This window comes from Loxodonta africana, chromosome 13, assembly GCF_030014295.1.
Source record: "Loxodonta africana isolate mLoxAfr1 chromosome 13, mLoxAfr1.hap2, whole genome shotgun sequence".
Taxonomy (NCBI): Eukaryota; Metazoa; Chordata; class Mammalia; order Proboscidea; family Elephantidae; genus Loxodonta; species Loxodonta africana.
Window position 1 is genome coordinate 39,493,937 of NC_087354.1, and position 22,439 is coordinate 39,516,375.

Sequence of the window (22,439 nt, forward strand, 5' to 3'; positions counted from 1 at the left end):
TTATCATTCCCGCCAATTGTAAGGGAGATACCAGCAAGGTAGTGATTTGTGGATGGTCCCTGACTCATCCCTTTTTGCCAGGCTGCCCTGCTGGCATCTTCTGCTGAGTGGGCAGAACCTGGCTCCTCAGGGCTCTAGCCCAGGGCTCTTTCCAAGGTGGTACCAGACAGTGCCTCCAACACCTGCCCAACCGAACCAGAAATTCCACAAGTGTTCTCAATGCCATCCCCTTTCCAAAGGCTGGGGGTGGCAGATGGGGAAACTGAGACTCAGAGAGTTGGAGGGTTTATTGAAGTCCCTCAGCCACTGAAGTGTGTAGTGCCCAAGCCAAACAAAACCCGGAGCCTCAACCTCAGTTTTCAAACTCCCACCTCCGTCTCTCTCTCAGTTCAACCATGTTCACGAAGCCTTAAGGCTCCACCTCCAGAGTGGGCCTCCCTGGCCCACAGTGTCTAATCTGGAGACTTGGGGGCAGTGCCTGTGAGGTCGCAGGCTGTTCTTCCTTGGCTAGATGCCCACTCATCCCCACCTCTATGTTCCTACAGCCCCCCAGAGTACAGCTGTGTCTGCCCTGAGAATGTGAGCTCCTTGAGGGCAGGACCTGGTCTGGGGCACAGAGCAAAGTTTGATGAAGGATAGATGTCCAGGCCTAGATGACACCCTCCTGAATAGATTCCTGCTGAGGAGTAAAGAGTCCAGCATTTTTGTGCTGGCCTGGCAGGGAGTGGATCTGGCTGGACTGGTGGGAGACAGAACCTGAAGTTCCTGGGCTCTTCTTGCCCATGCCTTTAGTGGGCCCCAAGCTCTAAAAGGAGTCCTGGTGGAGCAATGGTTAAGCACTCAGCTGCTAACCAAAAGATTCGCAGTTTGAATTCACCCAGAGGCTCCTCGGGAGAAAGACCTGGCAATCTGCCCCTGTAAAGATTAGAAAACCCTCTGGGGCAGCTCTACTCTGTCACATGGGTTTACTATGAGTTAAAAATTGATTCAATGGCACCTAACAACAACAACAAGCTCCCTAAATGTATGGCTTCTGAGAATGTCCCTGCCCCTTCTCAGGTTGAGACACCCCAACAGGGGGCTGCCACCAAAGGGCAAGCAGAGGCAAGCAGGGAGAGTGGCAGGTGGCAGGCAGGGCTGCATAGAAGAGCACAGCGGCTCCACTTCCTGTGAATGAAGGCCCTAGTGCCTGCCCCAGGGGAGGTTGCACAAACCTTCCTGTGCAGGCCTCAGGCTGCCTGCCTGCCTGGCCTGAGTCCCAGCCTGCCTCTCTCAAGAGCCGCTGCCTCCTGCCTGGGGCTGGCATCTCCTCTCCCTGCCCTGGAACTGGGCTGTGTTCTCTATCACCCGCTGGGCTGGAGAGGGGCTGGGCCGGACACCGGGGCCCGCCCTCTCATCACTGGGCATTGCTCCTTCCTTATTTTGCTGCGGATTCTAGCCCCAAACAAAACAGGTTGAGCCCTTTCCCTCCCTTCAGCAGTTCTGGCTTGCAGCTGCCTTCTGAGCTGCTGCAGACGGTGACAGCCGGGGAGAGGGGCTTGGGCCAGCCCTGCCGACACTGGGCACTGGACAGTGCTCCTGGCTCTTGGCCCTCAGACGGCCCTGCCTGGGGCAGGAGAGCGTGATTTGCCACAGTAGAGCCCAAGGATGATGCCCCAGCTGCACTTCAGAGATGCCTTTTGGGTGAGTGAAGGCTGGGGGCGCGGGGGAGGGCATTGAGAGGGTGGAATAGGCTCTGGGGAAGCTGAAATTTTCCATGGAAGTTGGAGGGGGATATAGCTCCCAGATGCAGGCTGTCTCATAAAAGTAGTGATTGATATACAACTTTGTCATGGAGGTGGTCTAGGCTACTTTCCCTTCTGAGCTGGAAGGCGAAGGGGGTACTGACTTTCCTGCAACTTCACCACCATGGGCAAGGGATGTCCTCTGCACTTCCAGGACTGGTTTTCCCTCTGAGAGACCCCTCCCCCACAGCAGGATCTTTTTAGGAGAGTCTAGCATGCGTTTTTTTTTTTTTAGCATGCAGGTGGGGGCTTGAGGAGGCCATGTGGGGTGGAGGAGAGGGTGTCAGGTTCGGGCACCAGAAAAACTTGGTTCATACCTTGGCTCTGCAATTGTAGGTGTCTGAGCCCCACCTTCCCCATCTATACAGTGAAGATTGAAAAAAAAAAATTTTTTTTTTTTTTTTTAGTGAAGATAGATAATAATAATAAATATATCAAATGAACGGGAGGATTAAACAAGGTAAACTAATGTAATAATGCCCCCAGAATGTTGCTGGCACACCAAATGGTAATTCTCCTTCCCTCACCCAACACCTTTTCGTTTGGAGACCTTGGGGGTCTTTCAAGGTAGCAGGATGGGCTGGGCAATTCCTTGCTCGCAGTATTAAATTCAGCACAGGCCTGAAGAGTCCTCCTTCCCTCCCTGGGAAATAGCTGGCTGGCTCATGGAGGTAAAATGGCTTGGCCCAGGTCACAGGGCTAGTAAGCCCAGTTTGGATCACAGATCCCCTCAGCTTTTTTCCAGCTGTCCTTTAACCATCCCCTCTGCTCCTTAAGCCTGGCTGTCCCCAGGGTGCTCCTTCCAACCCTGCAGAGGGCTCTCTGGTCTTGTTGTGTTCAGCAGGCTCAGCCCCAGCCAACAGCCTGGCCCTCCCCAGGCCCTTTCTTGGGGCCAGGAGCAAGAGAGATGAGAGCTAATAATGAGCCAGGCCTGCCTTCCTTCTCTTTTGGACCACACTCTGCTCAGGGCCGGTGGCCATTGTGTAAGTGGCCTGATCCCACCTTCGTTAACTGCACAGTGGGCAAAAGCTTAGGCTGAGGAGGGCACTCTGCCCCTCTCGGGGCCTCTGTTGCCCCTTCTTCACAAAGAGGGGCTGGGACCAGCCCAGAGGAGCTGGTTGGGCTCATTTTGAATACCAGGGTGTTCTCTGCTGGACTGGCAGCTGGAGCCCCAAGTTGGGGGCTGGGGGTGGGGGCAGAGAGTCACCACGTCATTGCCCTGACTTGGAGTCTAAAGTTAGGGGAAGGGGTAGAGCCTGGAAATGCAGGCCGCCAGCCCAGGCCAGGCTAGGAGACCCTCACTGTTCTGTCCCTGCCCAGAGACCCTGGGCTCATCTTCCCTGGGATAGAACTGAGGCAAGGAGCAGCCCCCATGACAGGATCTGGGTGGGAGGAAGGAGGGGGAGGGGACTTAAAGAAACAGGGTGTGGCAGCAGCAGAAGCAAAAGCAGCAGCAGTGGCGAGAACCCAGCCCATCGGCGGTGGGTTCCTCCTGAGCAGTGGCATCCCACCCATGCTGAGTGCTTACCCCATGTCTGAGTGGCTGTGTACCTCGTGGCCTCCAGGTACCTCTCTCCTCCATGGCTGCTCCCTGGGCTGGGTGAGGCTGAAGCTTTCCCAGGGAAGGCCAGACGGAGAAGGGGAGAGAAGAGGCCAGCAAGAGCCTCTCAGATTCAGCCTGGGCAGACGCCCCAAAGTCACTGTCAGTATCACTTGCCCCAAGAGCTCTGAATTCTAACAGCCCTGGTGATGTTCAGCCCAGCCCAGCCATGACGACAACTAACATTCACTGAGCACCAACGATGTGTCAGGCGCTGTTCTCAGGCCTGTGTATGTATTAATTCATCTAACCTGCACGGCCAGGCAGTGGTGCTTTAGCGGTAGGATTCTCACCTTCCATTGGGAGACCGGGGTTCAAATCCTGGCCAATGAACCTCAAGTACAATGAACCGTCTGTCAGTGGAGCCTTGTGTGCTGCTATGATGCTGAACAGGTTTCAGAGGAGCTTCCAAACTAAGTCCAAACTAAGATGAACTAGGAAGAAAGGCCTGGCAATCTACTTCCAAAAATAAGCCAATGAAAGCCCTATTGATCACAACTATCTGGTCTGAAACCAGGGGATAGATTACCCAATAAGCAAGGTACACACAGGCTTACTTGTGTTTACTTACTAATCTCCAGTGCACAATTTCACATAGGCTTCACCACAGCAAAGATCTGGTGAAAAAGAGGTGAAATTGTGCACTAACAGATTGGCGAGTAAGCACAAGCAAGCCCGTGCATACCTTGTTTGTTGGGTAATCTGTCCCTTGGTAATTACGGGGCTGTTGAAGGACTGGACAGTGTTTCGTTCCATAGTGCATTGGGTTGCCATGAGTCAAGGGCTGACTCTATGGGAGCTAAAAACAATCCTCACAGCAACCCAGGAAGTAGATGCTATTGTCATCCCTGTTGTTCAGATGAAGAAATAGAGACACAGTGAATTTAAGCAACTTGCCCAAGGTCACATAGCTGGGGTTAAGGCAACAGGCTGGTTGTGCTACATTTTTTCTTTATTTATCCAGCTGATCACTGGATCTTTGGGCCTCTGAGTCTACATTCGTGAAATGATGGGGAAAATTCTGTTCTTTCTACTTCCCAGAGGGGTAAGAGGGTCAATTTATAGACGAATCTGCAAAACAGACAAAAACACACAGCTCTGACTGAAGTGGGCATTTTAGGGACAGACCTGGTCTGTTTGTCCCCACCCCCACCCCCACCTTCCCACTACACCCAGCCTGGCAGCAGCGCACTGTCTGAAAACCACTAGTCTTTAAGTAAACCCATTGCCCAGGAGTTGGTCTCATAACAACCCTACATGACCGAATAGAACTGCCCCATAGGGTTTCCAAGGAGCAGCTGGTAGATTTGAAGTGCTGACCTTTTGGTAGCTCTTAACCACTGCGCCACCAGGGCTCCAGTCTTTCAAAAGTGGAAGGAAACCCCTAAACTGGAAGGATCTTGTCTAATACTACAGTCTTCAGTTACCTAGCCACCTCACCCATCCAGAACACAAGTGAGAACAAGCCCTACTCTGGCACTAGCTCGCAGTATACCCTGGGCAGGGAGGGATGCAAAAGTGGCTTCTGAGGAGCCTGAGGTGATGTGACTAATAGCTGGCATTAAAGCTCATGTACTTTACTCATGGGAGAAGTGCTGTAGCTTTCGGTCAGGGCCTATGAACTCTGATTTTGCCCACAATTTTAACCAGCTTAGTCAGATAGATGGTCTTTTAACCTATGGATAGACAGCTGCTGTCAGGTCACCTCCAACTCATGTATAACAGAACAAAACATTTTCTGGTTCTGTGTCATCCTCACCATCAGCAGCATGTTCGAGTCTATTGTTGTGGCTTTTATGCCAATCTGTCTCGCCAAGGCTGTCCTCACGCTCGCTGGTCCTCTGCTTCACCGAACACGATGTCCTCCTCCAGTGACTGATCCATTCTGATGACGTGTCCAAAGCAAGCAAGGCGGACAATATTCTGTTGAGATCCATAAGGTTCTCGTCAGCTAATTTTCGAAAGTAGATTGCCAGGGCTTTCCTCCTAGTCTGTCTTAATCTGGAAGCTCTGCTGAAACCTGTCCACCATGGGTGACCCTGCTGGTATTTGAAATACCAGTGGCATAGCTTCCAGCATCGTAGTAACTTGCAAACCACCACAGTACGACAAACTGACAGATGAATGGTGGACTCACTAAGTGGCTGCTAGTATTTAGGTGATCCCTGGGTTGGCAGTTCGATTCTGCCAGGGGCTCCTTAGAAACTCTATGGGGCAGTTCTACTCTGTCTTAGAGGGTCGCTGTGAGTCGGAATCGACTCGATGGCAGTGGGTAGTGGTGGGGTGGTATAAATGGTTAACATGCTCAGCTGCTAACCAAAAGGTTGGAGTTTCAATTCCACCCAGAGGTACCTTGGAAGAAAGGCCTGGTGATCTTCTTCCAAAAAAACAGCCATTGAAAACCACAGTAGGACAAGCTGATGGGTGGTGGTTTAACCTATAGATGCAGCAATTAGTCAGGGTAAATGTTGGTGGGTCTGAACTCAGATGGCTAGTAGCTTGATAGGAAAGGGATGGAAAACTTACGAAAAGCAGATTTAACGGCTCAGAAGTGGTAGGGCCTTTCAGTGTGGTAGCAGCCACAGGCCGGGCCCTCGGTAGGCCTGCATTTGCTATCTTGTTTGTGTGACCACACAACCTTTATTTATAGCCTGCTTTTATCTGCAGCAGAGTATTCAGATGTGGGCCAGTGTGGGAGTGAGGCAGGGGTGAGCTAGCAGCAGGGGGAGGGAAGGAATAATTTGATTTCTGTTGTACACACATGGTGATAAAGAGCATCACCGTTTTGCAGGAAGTTTGTGGCTGAGCTCAGAGCAAGGCAGCTAGTGAGACAAGGCTGAGCCTGAGAATCCCAGGCATCTGAGCTGAGAGGGCCTTAGATCTCACATATGTTAACCCAGCACTGAGCCAAAGGCGCACGAATGCCCAGAGAAGGCAGACCCCCTGCCCACACACACGCTTGCCCGTACCTGTGCTCCCAGAAGGCACCAAGCTGTGCTGAGAACCCAACGTTTGTCTGTATCCTCAATACAGGGTTGGCAAGTGGGGTACATGCTAAGTAAATGCCTGTAGAAGTGAATGACTAGTGAATGTTCATATGGTCCACCCAGCCTTTCTATGAACCCATTTCCTCCTTGGTTTCACTTGAGTTATAGTCTATGGACATTTTTTGAGTGGGATCTACCTGCTTTACCAGGTCATCCAAGCTGGACCCTTGAGTTCACCCCCATATCCAATCAACCAGTGGTTTTCAAGTCCTACCCAAATCAGTGCTCTGAGCTGTGCCTGCCCCCCACTCCAACTCCCTCCAGACCTGTATATCCAATGGCCTTTGGAAAGACATCATTGTATATTGTTTTAAGAGTAGAAATCTAGGAGTAACCTGTTGCCTTCAAGTCAATTCTGATTCCTAGCGACCCTGTATGACAGAGTAGAACTGTCCGTAAATCTTCATGGAAGCAGACTGTCACCTCTTTCTCCCGCAGAGCAGCTGGTGGGTTTGAATCACTGACCTTTCGGTTAGCAACGGAGCACTTTAACTACTGCACCACCAGGACCACTTTTTGGGGCAGTTAGAAAGAAAAGTAAGGGCCCAAGGAGGTTGGACCACATACACACACAGTGACCCCTTTACTCCCCAGTTTCACTGAGGGGGTGCGGGGAGAACAGGCTTGAATTTGCCCCTGTGACATGGGGTCCTATCTCTTAATCTTCGTCTGGAAGCCTCTATGCCAAACCTCATCATTTGTCAGGTGAAGATTCCACAGCTGGGTGGGGGGAGTGACTCACCAAGGGCCGGGGACTGAGGCTGGGCTAGACCTGCCCCTCTCCTACTTTGCTGCTATTCCCTTTCCCACTTCTGAGATTTGGAGGTTCCCTGTTTAGGAGGCTACAGAGAAGGAGGCTAAGGGGTCCCACATTGGCCTTGTCCTAAAACTGCCTGTCCCCTGCCCCAGGGGCATCATGAGGAAGCAGGAGCGGCTGACATTCACCGAGCTTCTGTTCTGTCCCGGATGCTTAAAACTATGCACATGCCTTCTAAAGAAATAAAATGAGTTAACATAAGATCCTAAAAGGAAAGTGGGAAAACACAGAAAAATAGGAAAAAAGTATCCTTAGTCTCATCACACAGAGACAACTGGTAATATTTTGGTGTGTTTCCGGAAGTTTGTTTTACATGGGTGTGGGCATATTGTGAATACCATTTTGTATATATATATTTTTTTTAAATGTAACTTCATTGGGAAGGTTTGTGGGGGTGGGTATGATTTCCTCATCTTCAACATCGCCATTGTTAATGGTTAGATAGTTCCAGAGTTTGTGAATTTGGTGAACATGCTATGATTTATTTATCCAATCCCCTATGGTTGGACATGAAGGTTACTACCAATTATTTACTATTCTGGATAGGGATGTAATGGGTAGATCTTTGAGTATAAAGGTTTCTTACTTGAGGATTATTTCCTTGGGTACATTCCCAGAAGAGGGGGAATTGTGTAGCTCTTGGCACTTGCAGCCACCTTGGGATCCCTCGTAGCACTCTGGTTGGGAAGGAACATGTTTATGTAGGAAGGAGTGGCCAGAGTGTCTGAGAGGGGGCTGAGGAGTTAGCTCTCTGGAAAAACATGGGTTTGTTGATGGTGCAGGAGGTAAGAGAAGGTGCTGGCTGTCCTACCTGCCTTTCTGATGCCTCCCTGGCCACGGCTGTCCGAAAAAATGAGAACACTCTGTCTGAACTGGGCAAGCTCTTCAAGACGTGGTGTTAAGTGTGAAAACCATGGAGCCGAACAGTGTGTCTGGTATGCAGCCTGTTGTGAAAAGTGAGAAAAATAAGCATTTATGTTGGCATAGGCTTGTACTACCAGAAAGGCTCTCTGGGAGGAAACACAGGAAATGAATTAAAGTGTTACCTGTTGGGGAAGTGAGAGAAAAGAGATTAATGGGGGCTGAGGAGTGGGAGCAGTGAGCATTTTCATCATATACTTTTTTAAAATACTGTTTGATCTTTTTTTACGTTTTTTTTGAACCATGTAAGTGTATTACTTACTCTAAAACTTTAAAATTTATTTCAAGTTTCGTGAAGATTTCTTTCTCTGAGTCCCAGCAACTTAAATCAAATGCAGAGAAGTGGTAGCAGTGCCCACTGGCTGAATGCCTACTGTGTGCCAGGCACTGTGCCAGCCACTCCACATGTGTCCCCAAACCACCATGCAGGGAAGGGCTTTCAATGTCCCCTGTATCTGTGGTGGAAACTGAGGCACTGAAGGCCAAGGGCCTACCCCAAGTTCACACAGAACATGGCAGAGCAGGGCCTCCCACCTGGTCTGTCAAACTCCAGCACGTGCTGCTCCTAAATTCTAAGGAGATCAGCCAGTTTGTTCTTGGTTCAATTATAATTTGTGTTTTTGAAGTGCAGATAGAAGGAAATGGTGGCGCCCACAGTGTTAACATTGGTTTCTTTGGATCTGGAAGCAGGATGGTTTTTCTTTCCCTTTTCCCCCCTTAATTTTCTCCAAGTGAACACAGGTGACATATGTCATTAAAAGGAAAGTGTTTAAAAACAAAATGAAGCAATTTCTGTCTTCACAGCCAAGATGGTGTCCTCAGGCTAGAATCTGTGGTTTGACAGCATTGCCCTCCATAGACTCGGCGCTCGCTTCGTGGTGCCCGGCCCCCGGGCTTCTGAGAGTGAGGATCCTCTGGGCCCGTACACAGGACGTGGCCAGCACCCGATGGTGTTAGAAGATTGCAGAGGTTTGTGGCCATGCTCTCTCTGCTGCTGCCATACCTGTGGGTGGTCACCTCTAAGATCTCCTAGCTGCAATGTCCTGGGCCCTGAATGCAACCCCCAACCTTTGATTTTACTCTTGGCAAAAAGCCAGATCTCCTTTTTGATGACCTGTTTGTACTCGAGTTCCCAGGAGCTTGTGTGCTTTTCCTGACTGCTTCTGGCACCTACACATCCCAGAGATACCCCCTGGAATGGAGAAGGAGGGCCTCACTTGGGCCTTGAATGGTGGGTGAGAATTTGGGAGATGGCAGGAGGGAAAATGGCACTTCAGGCGGAAGGAATGGCATGGGCGAAGGTGTGTGAGGGGGTGGACACAGTAGGGCTGGAAGACAGTTTTCTGGCCCAGAGATTATGCAGGGTGACTGGTAACAAGGAGCATGACCGGTCGCAAGGGAAGGCCCAAGCTGTTTCCTCTCGTGCTAAAGGACCTGGAGGCTGCAGGCTGTGGGTGGGATGCCCTCCTTCCTCACCCATGGCCTGGCTGACGCTGCAAACCACACGCTAGAGGGAACTTGATGTGGAAACCGAAACTGCTTCTGCTTCAAGTGAGAGTGGTGCCCTGTGCCCTGGGGCCTCCCACACAGGGCTCCCCCAGGGGCTGGCCCTGGAAAGCCTCTTCCACACAAGCCAGTCACTCTCAGTCGTCCAGGCTCAGAAGGAAATAGGCTTATTTGAAGCCTTACATGCACCCTCCCTCACTTGCTGGGTGGACTTGGGGAGTCATTTCCCCTTCCTGAACCTCAGTTTCCTCATGTGTAGGATGTCAGGGGTGATGCCCCCTGTCTTAGTTACCTAGTGCTGCAATAACAGAAACAGCACAAACGGATGGCTTTAACAAAGAGAAACTTATTCTCTCTCAGTCTAGTAGGCTACAAGTCCAAATTCAGGGCACCAGCTCCAGGGCAAGTCTTTCTCTCCCTGTCGGCTCTGGAGGAAGGTCCCTTTTTTTCATCAATCTTCCCATGGTCTAGGAGCTTCTCTGCGCAGGAACCTCAGGTTCAAAGCATGCGCTCTGCTCCTGGGACTGCTTTCTTGGTGGTATGAGATTCCCATGTCTCCCTGCTCAACTCTCTTTTATATCTCAAAGAGATTGGCTTAAGATGCAACCCATTCTTGTAGATTGAGTCCGGCCTCATTACCATAACTGCCACTAATTCCACCTCAACAACATCATAGAGGTAGGATTTACAACACACAGGAAAATCACATCAGATGACAAAACAGTGGACAGTCACACAATACTGGGAATCGTGGCCTAGCCAAGTTGCCAGATACGTTTGAGGGACACAACTCAGTCCATAACACCCCAAACCAGGCTCCTCTCAGACAAAGGCTTTGAAGAAGGGAGGTGCTCAGGGCGGTGCTAAGGGACCCAGCTCCTGCTGCTCACCACAGGGCGTTTCGCAGACCAGGAATGGGTCCTGAGGGGCCCAGGATTGTAGCTGAATTTGTGCTGAGTCCCCTACAGGGTGAATCTTATATGGGGATCCTCCTCTTCCCAGAATGACTCCCCAACTCTGCTCACCATCGCACATAAATTCCACCACTAGAGATCATTTCTTTGATTTCAAGTAATAAAATGCACCAAGTTATCTCATTTAATTCCAACAAAGTCCTGTGAGGTTGGTATTCTTATTCCTGTTTCCCAGAGAGAAAACAGAAGCACACAGAGGGCAAGTGAGCCTGGGGATCCACACAGATGGACTTTGGGGCTGCCCTGGGCCTTCCCAGGCCTGGGCCAGAGAGTTCTTTGATGTTAGCAGGAGGATGTGGCAGTTCCCTGACGCCTGGCACCTTGAGCAAGTGGGTGACGGAGCAGGCAAGTGGGTGACAATCTCTTCCGCTGGTGTTGACAAGCCACCCACTATTGGGCAACAGGAAGTGCCAGCCGGAGCGCCAGAGACTAGCAGCCCAGATGGGGATGGGGTTACCATATGAAACTCAGAGCTTCCTGGCTGGCTGCAGAAACAGGGAAACGCAAAGCTGATTCACGTTGGGGAGGTACACTGGGCTGAGGCAGGAGCCTGCTTTCCGTGTTCAAGGAACGAGGAGGCCTGTGTGGCTGGGGCAGAGTGAGCCAAGGGGAAAGTGTTTGGCAACAATGTCAAAAACATAGCAGGGAGCCAGAGCTTGCAGGATTCGAGTTCTAAAAAATCCAATGACCAGGCCACACCCCAAATAAATTACCCCCGAAATTTCTGAGGTGGGCCCTGGACATCTTCTGTATTTTCATAATGTTCCCCCTTGTTTCCTACACGTAGCCAGGGTTGAGAATCACTGGTACAGGCTAACGTGCTGTTTCTGAATTAATTGCCGTTGTGATGATGAGCAACCATTTGGCTTCTACGATCTACGTGACCTCATTTGACTCTCACCTGGAAGTAGCTGCGTTTTTATTGTTCTCATTTTATAGGTAAGGGACTGAGGTTTGGGCCTTTCTGAGGCTGCCCAGGCTGGACTGGCCACCGGTTCATGATCGTGTCCTCCACAACTCCCCCAGCCTGGGCACGGTTAGAGAGATACCCTGCCTTGGCAAGAGCAGTGGGCTCCTTCCTCTGACTGCCTAGCTTCTAGCCCCCTGGGCAGGCCCCTGACTTCTGAGTCTCCTTGAGGCCCCACCAACTCTCTCTCTCTCTTCTTTGAGAAGGACAGGAGGGGAGGCCCCAGGTCATGGACTTCCTCAGTGGAGCATGGGAAGGCCCCACTGGGAACTGTCACTTGCTGTAGCCTCTACCTGCTTGGACTGGAGAAGCCCTTGAAATGAGAACTTCAGCCCCCACCTCCTGGCCCACAGCTGCTGAAGCAGAAGGGGCCCTCTTGGGCATCATCCCTTCTGTCTGGACCTGCTCTAGGCCTATTCTCCCAGGCATGGGGATCCCAGACTGTGGGTGGCAGGAAGGCCCAGGAGGTCAGCTGGAGACAGTTCAGGCAGGCAGGGCTCGGGGTGGTGGGCAAGGGGGTTGGCACAGGAGTCTGGAGCAGTTGTCTCTGGACAATAGGCTGGAAATTAACCCTGGAACTAAAGCAACAGCTGTGGCTGATGGCAGGGTCAGGGTAAGACCAGTGGCTGAGGCTAGGGCTCAGGTCAGGATAGGAGCCACCATGAGGCTGCCAGATCTCATCTGAATCCTCAGATAACCCTCAATCCTAGAGGAAAGGAGCTTTCACCCAGGGTTCAACAGTCTTGGTTTGAGTCCTACCAACACGTGGGTGGGTGTGAGAGGCTGGGAGAGAAAGTTAGACAAGCTTTCCTTAGGCAGCGCCAGCATCCTGGGGCCCAGGGGGCTGGCATCTTGCTCAATTTATAGGCGTGTGTTTTCACGCAGCATGGCCCTGTGCAAGGTGCAAAGCTGGCTGTGCTGGGCTCGAAGAGCAGTCTCCCAGGCTCCTTCATAGAACACTTTGTTTGGAGGGTACCATCTTTGTCTTACATGCTGATTTGAGAAGCCACCCACCTTCCAGCTTCAATTCCACTGCACTCATGGTGTGGCCCGGCAAGGCCCTAATTCTGAGCTCCGTTTTCTTGTCTGTAAGTATCTGTATTAGCTTTAGGGCTGCCATAACCAAGTACCACAGATTGAATGGCTTATAAGAACAGAAATGTATTGTCTCACAGTTCTGGAGGTTAGGAGTCCAAATTCAGGGTCATGTTCTCTCCAAAGTCTCTAGGGGAAGATCCGTTCTTGTCTCCCTCAGCTTCTGGTAGCCTCAGGCATTCCTTGGCTTGCAGCTGCATCGTAACTCCATTGTCACAGGGCTGTTTTTCTGTGCCTCTTCTCTTTTGCAAGGACACCATTATGATTAGATTAGGACTCACTCTACTCTGGTATGACCTCATCTTAACTGATAACATCTTAAACAAACAAACAAACAAAAAAACCAAACCTAGTGCCATTGAGTCGACTCTGACTCACAGGGACCCTATAGGACAGAGTAGAACTGCCCCATAAAGTTTCCAAGGAGCGCCTGGCAGATTTGAACTGCTGACCCTTTGGTTAGCAGCTGTAGAAGTTAACCACAATGCCGCCAGGGTTTCCGATAACATCTTAAAAGGCCCTATTTCCCAAATACGGTCACATTCACAGTTACCAGGGGTTAGGATTTCAACCTGTCTTTCTAGGGGACACAATTCAACCCATAACAACTTTGGAATATTAAATCTGCTTCTGGGTTTGGAGAACTGAGACATGGAGATGTGTGTATGTTCACTGCCCAGCAAGAGCAAGGGGCCCCATATGAGAGCACCTCCTCAAAGATGCAGTCCCTCTCCTCCTAGAGCCCTCAGGAGCCCAGCTACCACCCAGGGTGGGAGGGCATCTTAACCAGGGCCCAGGGTCAGTTCCGAGGCCCAGAGCGTGCTGAGGAAGGCAGAGGAGGCCAAGGGGACTTCTTCAGAGGCTGCCGGGGTGGGAGGAGGTTGTCCCTGGCTTTGGAGAAGGGTGTGGCAATGGGCACAGGAACTCTCCGGCAGCTCCAGGGCTGAGTTTTGTCTCCTGAGCAAGTTCCAAGCTTGGGGAGGCTGCCAGTCTTCACACCTGAAGCAATTCACAGCCTCAAGGCAGGACACCCCAAGTCAGCCTGTGAAGGTGTAGGGTCCGAGTGTTCATCCCACTTCAAAGGTGAAAACACTGAGACCCAAAGATTGAGATAAGGGTCACAGCTAGGATTCAAACCCAGCTCTCCTGTTTTATTTCCTTTCTTGGTTTACTTTCAGTTACTATGAAATAGTCCCCATGGCCACCATTTTCTGGGAACTTATTAAGTGTCCAGATGTCCTTTGCTAGTCTCTTACGTATACTATTTTATTCAGTCCTCAGAGCCCCCTGGGAGAGGGGTACTATGTTCATCTCCATTTTACAGATGAAGGTATTGGTAGTCAGGAGGCTAACCTGCCCAAGATCACACAGTCTGTGTGCGGTGGGAGCAACTGGCCAGAACCAGAACCCAATGCCTGAGCTCTTCCCGTGCTCCCTGCCTAGACCCCCTCCTCTGGCGAGTGTTCCCTGCAGCATACACCCTGGCAGGTGTAGGCATTCCTTGCTATGAGAGGGGTGATATAAGGGGAGGGGATTGCAGGGTCCTTAGGATGCCTCAGGGATGATTAGACTTGCTTAGAGGAGGTGGCTCGGCCAGTGTCTGGGCCATTGGTGCCTGGCCCTGAGTCCCCAGGCTTCTGCCCCCGGCCCTGGCTGGTCACTCACAGGCTGGGGGTCCTGTGCAGGGCTGGTCGTGGGCAGAGGATGGATAGAACAGGACCTGCCCTTCCTGTGAGGCTGGCTGGGAACGGGGTCCTCCTGGCCTGATGAAGGGGTCAGTGTCTCCTCCAGGGTTCAGAGTCCAGGGCGCCTCAGTTCCCTTCCTCGACCCTTCCCTGCGTCCCATTAGCCCCCTTCCCCACCTGCCCTCATCCTCAGCCCCTGGCATCTGCCTCCTACCCCACCCACTGCTAGATCCCAGTGAGCCCCTGACCGCCAAATCAGCTTGATGGGCCGTACAGAGGAGCTGTGTGACAAGGAAAGTCACCAACCTTGTTGAGCCTCAGTTCCTCATCTGTAACATGGGCCAGTAATAGTACTGACTTTACGGGATTCCCAGGAGGCTTAGAGGTGATAATGTATAACTGCTGGTCTCGTGCCTGTCTGCACTTCACCAGGCACCTGCACTTGGAACCTGGCTCTGGTTCCCCATTACCTCCTGGGGAAGGAAGTTCTCCCCAAGGGACAGATAACTCAATAAGCAAGGCATGAACAGGCTTACTTGTGCTTACTTACAAATCTGCAGTGCACAATTCCCCCTGTTTTTCGCCACATCAAAAATGTAGTGAAACTCATGTGACATTGTGCACTACAGATTAGTAAGTAAACACATGTAAGCCCATGAGTGCCTTGCTTACTGGTTAATCTGCCCCTGGTCCCGCCTCTTGCACTGGGCTGCCTCAAGGCTCTGTTCCTTCTAGTCTCAGGCTACTTCTTCAGAATCTCCTCCATCTCCACTCACCTCTTTCCCTGCTGCCTTTAAATTGGGCTGCAAATCCGTATAGTAACTTCCAGCCCCAGCCCCAGCACCAGACTTCCCAATCTCCTAAACCTGAGGGGCTCATTCCCATCTCCCAGCCTCTGCCCGGCCCTGGGCTCCGTCCACACTCCTGGGCCTCCTCTCTAACATTTCTACACGTTTTGGTTTCATAACAAAGAAGGAAGAAGACGTGGGGAACTGAGTTGGGCCTTTAAGACTTGAGAGAGCCAGAGGAGAAGTGGGTCAGACTTCATGTGGGGAGTGGAGGCCTAGTAATGGGGACTTTTCCTTCCAGATAATTGAGATGAACAAAGCTTTCAGACAGACCTTGGTCAAAAGCCTGGGTCAGCTGTGCAGTTGCTGTTTGAGCTTGGACAAGTTGCATAACCTCTATTATCCTCGCGTTGCTCATCCTCCTGAGAGCAAACTATAGCCACCTTGGGGTCAGTATAACTGGAGATAAGACAGCTAAGCTCAGGGCACAGCACCAGGCAGGCATAGCAGATCTTCTTCAAATGCTTATGATGCTGCCTCCTCTTAGTGGGATCCTGGGAGCACCTGCCACTCCCAGCACTCTAACGGGCCCCTGGGAGGCAGCAGGGTGAGACATCAGCCACAGGACCCAGGCCCAGGGGCCCAGACATCTCAGGCCCCAGCTGCTCAGCTGCTAGGCTGCCTGGGTGAGGGGCTCTGTGAGACCTGGGGAAGGAGGAAGAAGGGACAGCACTGGGAGTCCTTGAAGCTGTCAGACTGGGGCTTGATGGAGAGATGGGGCACTCTGGAAACATTTCTAATCAAGCTCCTGTCAGAGTGTGGTTAGAGTATCTCATCTAACCACACTCTATGTGCTTTTGTTCTTTAAAAAATATATCTATCTTTACCTTCTTGGGTCTTTCCTCTGACACCTATCTTGGGCCATCTCAGAACAGCTGTAAATCACCCCACATTTATCTGCTTACACATGGACCCCTCGGATCCTTGGGTCAGGGGAGTTCTAGACACAAAGACCTAGTTCAACGTATCATCTGAGGCTTGGGTCCTGCTTACAGACTGCTAGTGATGGGGCGCTATCCACCTATAGAGGCAGTTTACCCTGCATCCCATGTTTGGTACCACTCTGGTTCTTGGGAAGCCCTTCCTGGTATTAAGCTGAAGTTGGCATCCCTGTCTTTGTCCCTGTGAGTCCTGGCTTGGGACTCTAGGAATGCTGACTACAAACACTCCCTCTGCTCCCCACAACCCCACAGAGATCTGCAGGTGAGAGAATATTCCTGAAAGGTTCTTCAAGCGTCTTGGCTTGGGACACTCTCCATACCCACCTCTCTTCCCAGGATGCTCCAGACAAGCAACTGACTTGCTTACCGAAGTCTCTGGTCATTCATTCATTCATTCACTCATTCATCCAGCCAAGTCGTACCTGAGTGTTTGCTCTGTACCTTCCTCAATTTGCTAACCAGTAAGGTGGAGATGAGCCTCATTATGATGGGAGAACTTGGTGAGGTGTTGGAGAAAGGAGAAACAACATACAGAAGATTTTTTAAATGTTTAATCACACTTCCTTTATATATTATTTTTACTTTAAATGTTTCTCAGTTCAACAATTTTAAAATCCAAAAAAACCAGGAAGTTTTTTAGGTAAGTTTGCCACTAATACTTTCTTGGCAGTAAAACTTGACCTGAACTAACATGAATCTAGTTCCAGCCTTTATTTACTCTACTTGTGGTGACTATCCATAGGTTTTACTGCAGAAATATGACTATATTTGATTATCAGGGCTTCTCCAGACCCCGATGTGGGTGTTCCATAAAACACAACAACAGTTCTGTACAAACATTCTAAAATCTGAAAAATCCAGAAACATATCTAGCTCCATAGGCATTAAATCATGAACCTGTCATACATGATGGTGATGACAAACTCAAACAACACAGAAGTGTATGACATTAAAAGACATCTGTATAAAGCAATAATTATAAATATATGTTGATGGGCACACAACGCATAAAGATGTAATTTGTGACAATAACAGCATAAAGGAGAAAGGGGAAGGGAGCTTTGTAGGAACAAAGTTTTCATGTAATATTGGTATTAAGTTGGTATTAATCAGACTGGTTTGTATAAATTAATATGTTAATGGTAATTCCCAGGGAAAGCACTAAGAAAATAACTCGAAAATATATAGTAAGAGAAATGATGAGAGAATTAAAATGACATGCTAGAAAACATCTATTTAACACAAAAGAAGGCAGTACTGGAGGAATTAAGGAACAAAAAAAGACATAAGACATATAGAAAACAAATGGAAGACATAAATCTTTATCAGTAATTATGTTAATGTAAACAGATTAAACTCTCCAGTTAAAAGGCAAATATTGGCAGGATGTATATATATACATATATATATATAAAACAAACTAACAAAAAAACACCAAACCCTTTGCCATCGAGCTGATTCCGATTCATAATGACCCTATAGGACAGAGTAGAATTGTCCCACAGTGTTTCCAAGGAGTGCCTGGTGGATTCAAACTGCTGACCTTTTGGTTAGCAGTTGTAGCTCTTAACTACTATGCCACCAGGGTTTCCATATGTGTATATATATCCACAGAAAGCCAAAAAACCAAACCCACTGCTGTTGAGTCAATTCTGACTCATAGCAACCCTACCAGACAACATATAGTTTTATATATATATATGAAAGCAAATGATCTAACTATATGTTGTCTACAAGAGACTTGCTTTAAAACCCAAGACACAAATAGGTTGAAAATAAAAGGATATAAAAAGATATAGTAACCAAAGTAACCAAAAGAGAGCTGGAGTAGTTATACTAATATCAGACAAAATGGACTTTAAGACAAAATGTTACTAAAGACAAAGAAGCACATTTTATGATGATTAAAGGGTCAATACGTGAAGAAGATATAACAATTATAAACATATAGGTACCTAACAACACAGCACCAAATACCTGAAGCAAAAACTGACAGAATTGAAGGAAGAAATAGACAATTCAGCAATAATAGTTGGAGATTTCAATACCCCATTTTCAATAATGAATAAAACAACTCGGCAGAGAAGACCAGCAAGGAAATACAAGACTTGACTGACACTATAAACCAACTAGACCTAACAGACATCTACAGGACACTCCACCCAACAACAGCAGAATACACATTCTTATCAAGTGCACATAGAACATTCTTCAGGATAGACCATATGGCAGACCACGAAACAAGTCTCAATAAATTTAAAAGAACTGAAATAACACAAAGTATGTTTTCTGACCACAATGGAATGAAATTAAAAATCAAAACGGCAGGAAATTTGGAAAATTCAAAAATATGTAGAAATCAAGCAGCATACTCCTGAATAACCAATAGGTCAAAGAAAAAAATCACAAGGGAAATTAAAAAATACTTTGAGATGAATGAAAAGGAAAACACAACATATCAAAATTATGGGATGCAGCAAAAGCAGTGCTCAGAGGGAAATTTATAGGTATAAATGCCAGCATTTAAAAAGGTCTCAAATTAAAGCTTACCATCCACTTTAGAAGACTAGAAAAAGAAAAGCAGACTAAACCCATAACTAGCAGAAGGAAGCAAATAATTAAGATGTAAGCAGAAAGAAGTAAAATAAAAAATTGAAAAACAATAGAGAAAATCACTGAGACCAAAAGCTGATTCTTTGAAAGGATCACCAGAACTAACAGAACTTTAGCTAGACAGACAAGAAGTATATGACATAGAAATTGTCACCTAGCTCCAGGCCTTGGTGAGAGGCACATGCTGGTGACAGCTTGGGGTATGACCTTCCAGTCCTTTTTCCATGCTATGGTATATGCTCTACATTGTTTGCTTTGTAATACTTTATAAAAACAAGATCATTCTATACATATTGTCCCCAAAATTGCTTTTTTTGTTCAACAATATATCCTGGACATCATCCCTTTAATTGTCTGCAAAATGTCCTGTGGTACGGAAATATGATAATTTATTTGACAATTTCCTTACCGATAAATATTTGGGTTCTTTCCTGTTTTCCATGATTACAAGGAGTTTTCATTCTTGTCTTTCTTTTGCGGTGCCACTAGGTGGGTTTGAACCACCAACCTTTAGGTTAGTTTGCGTCATTATTTTTGTGCACTTGTGAGAGCACACTTGTAGGAGAGAATCCTGTAGATAGGATTGCTGCGTCATCAGGTGAATATATTTTCAGTGTGCAGACAGATTTCTGGACTGCCCTTCAAAAGGACTGTATTCAGTGTTTACTCCTACTAGCAGTATCTGGGCACACCTGTCTCCCCACAACGTTTGGGTTTCTGGCCTCAGGCTACCTCTTCAGAATCTCTTCCATCTCCTATCAGGTTGCATTTAAACAAGACTTGCAAATAAGTATAACAATTTACCAGCCCACAAGAGCCAAGAGTGTCTTCCCAACTTTTTCCTATGGGCTCTCGGGCGAAAATGGCATTTTTCTCATCTCTTTCACCTTGCAGGAGGGGTTGGTCTTAGAGGGAAAAGTAAGCTTTGGTCAATGGCAGGACTAATCTGAAACTTACCCCAAGAACATGAGTTAGCTTAGTGGCTGGTGGCATTGAAGACTGGTAGATCCTCAAAGGAGTCACATCCTACTTATGCTTTTTTCCAGAAACAAACTAGAAATCTCCAGGCTGTGGCAGGTGGAGGGAGCAGAATGTGCCTTCCCCATAAGCTCTGCTTGTCACATCTTGGTGGGTTCCTGGTGGCTCCCTTCTGCTCGGATTTGCCTGTGGGTAACAGACAAGTGTAAACACCACACACGTGCACACAGTGTGCGGATGTGGAAAGGAATGATGTTGTTCCTTAGCTCATCCAGGCTGCTCAGACACACCTTGTTTGAGGTGGGCTATCTGGAGCTGGCAGACCTGGGCCAAGGAGGAGGGACAATAAATTAATACTTTCTTTTATCAGAATCAGCACGAAGCTGGTTTCTATGGAGCAGAGGTTAAAGATGTCCCAAACGTCCAACTTTCCCAGACCGCCGAGCCACTCTATCATCTCTAACACCAACTACTCCCCCACCCCTCAGTACTCTCCCTCCCGTCTTTGGGTTCAGTAATTTGCTGCAGCGTCTCACAGGACTCGTGAACCATATTTAGATTAAGTGGTTTATCAGGCAAGTAACAGGGTACAACTTGGGATGGGGATCAACTTGGAAGTAACAGGAGCAACTCAGGATGCAGTTCCTTGATCGGGACAGCCTCTTCTCACCCTTGCCACCAGGCCCTGCTGGAGGCCCCTGCATTTGGGCCTTGCTTGGGGCCTTCTTGGGCAAGTGTTATACCTCTTAGCTCCGTGGGTTGGCAAGCCCCACTGCAGCCATGTGGTGCTGCTGTCTGTCATTGTCTTTTGAGTTACAGCTCCTCTCTCTCTCTCCCTCTTCCCATGTCTCCCTTTAAGGATAGTGAGTGGCAAAACTGACCAATCCCCTGGTTAGAGTTCCATATACCTTATTTGCACGACCCCCACCCCCACAAAGGTGCCATGCACCTTATTTGCATTCTTAGTGAGCAATCCAATCCCATTGGTGGGCCACAAGCACCACAGTTGCATAGTCTCACCCAGTCACTTGGTGGCAGTTAGAAAACAATGGCGAGAAAGGGCATATAAAAGCAATCCATCACACCACAGACACCACCTTGAGAGTCACACTCAGCCCTCTGAGGCTGTGGCTGCAGCCCCCGTGTGCTTCCCTCTCACCTCCCAGGCTGAATTCCTGAGGTATAGAGGGCCTCGCTGCTGGCAGGGCAATGGCAGGTCACTTGCTCTCCTGTGCCCATTTCACAGTCCGGAAGGCCCAGAGAGGACAAGAGATTTTACCAAGGCTGCCCAGCTGATTCCTGGCAGATGGGATCTACGATAAAACCTCTCTCTGTCCCAAGTTTCTCAGAAATCCCCTGATGTAGTGCTTTATATTCTGGAATTCCACATAAGGGAGCATTAGAAAACTGATTCTGCTGCCTTTAAATGTGAGACCGTATGCCCAAGTCCCAGCCCTTGATATGCTATGTATACACTCTGGGCCTCCAGTGACATTTGGGGGACAGGGAGTGGTTTTTCCAGTCTGACCACAGCTGAAGGAAGAGTCTGTCAGGTGGGGCGGGGGGGCCAGGTAGGGAGGGGAGTAGGGCATGGAAAGCTACCACTTACTGAACACCCAGTGGGTGCTTGGCCCTGAATTTGGTGCTTTACAAAGAGATGGTAATGGGGGGCTAAGAACCAAGATGTTGGCCTGGGAGACTGAGGTTCAAATCCCAGCTTTGCCCTATGGGTCCCTGGATAGGTTAGATAACCTCTCTGAGCTCCATTTCTCCATCTATAAAATGGAGGCAGTAATTCTTAGCCCAGTACCTGCCTCAGGGTAAGCACTGACCTCCCGTTAGCTATTCTCTCCTGTGCACACTTTTTCATTTCTTCTCAGATCAGCCCTACGTGGTGGGAGCTATTAGGCCCATTTTTACAGGGAGTGAAGTGGAGACTCAGAACAGCTATATGACCTGTCCAGGCCAAACTCTTTCAAGTTTCTCAAACAGGGCCTGGGAGCCCTCTGACTGGGCAGGCCCTGATGGGGCTGGCCCTGGAGGAGATGGGCTGTCAGGGCCAGGAGAGAGGTCAGGCTCCTGCCCCCGCTTCCCTGGTGAGGAAACCAGGTCCCAGGAAGGGAAGTGGCTTGCTTGGGGCCTGGTCTCTGTGGCCTAGCCTCGCAGCCACTGAGAGTGATACGAGCAGAAAAAGGAGGAAGTGGCAGTGGGTACAAAGGCTGCTTCTGTACCCAAGTAGTAGGGCCATGGTGGGCCAGGCCACCTCGTAGGCCTGGGCAATGTCTCACACCTACGGAAGGAAGCGGGCAGGCTGTCCCAGGTAAAGGAGGGCCCCCTTCTCTGTGCTGCTCTGAGGCTGAAATAGGAATGTACTTCCTCCTGCCCAGCTCTCTCCTGAGCACCTCCTCATGGGCCCCTGGGGGGCGGCCAGAGGCCTGGATCCAGCCCCGCAGTGGGAAAGGGGAGGCCCAGGGTTGCTGCACAGCATATCAAGGGCAGGACTTGGGGCCCAGGCTTGGGCCTGTGGTCCCACAGCTGGCTTGAGTGGGCCTCCCAGAGGAAGGGGCTACATCTGCTCGCTGCCTGGAACTCCCACTCCAGGGTGCATGTCCCATGGCTGGGTGTGCCTTCTGGCTGTGTGCAGGGTCCAGAATGACCCTGCT

The 22,439-nt window shown here is 49.4% G+C and overlaps 1 protein-coding gene across 8 annotated transcripts in view; it reads left to right on the top strand.

The window, feature by feature from the left end:
- Window positions 1-1,233: 1,233 nt before the first annotated feature.
- PSTPIP1 (proline-serine-threonine phosphatase interacting protein 1) overlaps window positions 1,234-22,439 on the top strand; it is a 46,754-nt gene continuing 25,548 nt past the window's right edge. Inside the window, exons 1-2 of one of the 8 annotated variants that reach the window (XM_023552943.2) lie at window positions 1,238-1,683; window positions 8,974-9,138. Coding sequence is in view for 5 of the 8 variants with exons in the window: in XM_064267228.1 (XP_064123298.1) it covers window positions 1,648-1,683 (36 nt within the window). In the remaining 3 variants the exon portion in view is untranslated. The other 7 variants (XM_023552945.2, XM_064267228.1, XM_064267227.1 and 4 more) reach the window with 7 other exon arrangements.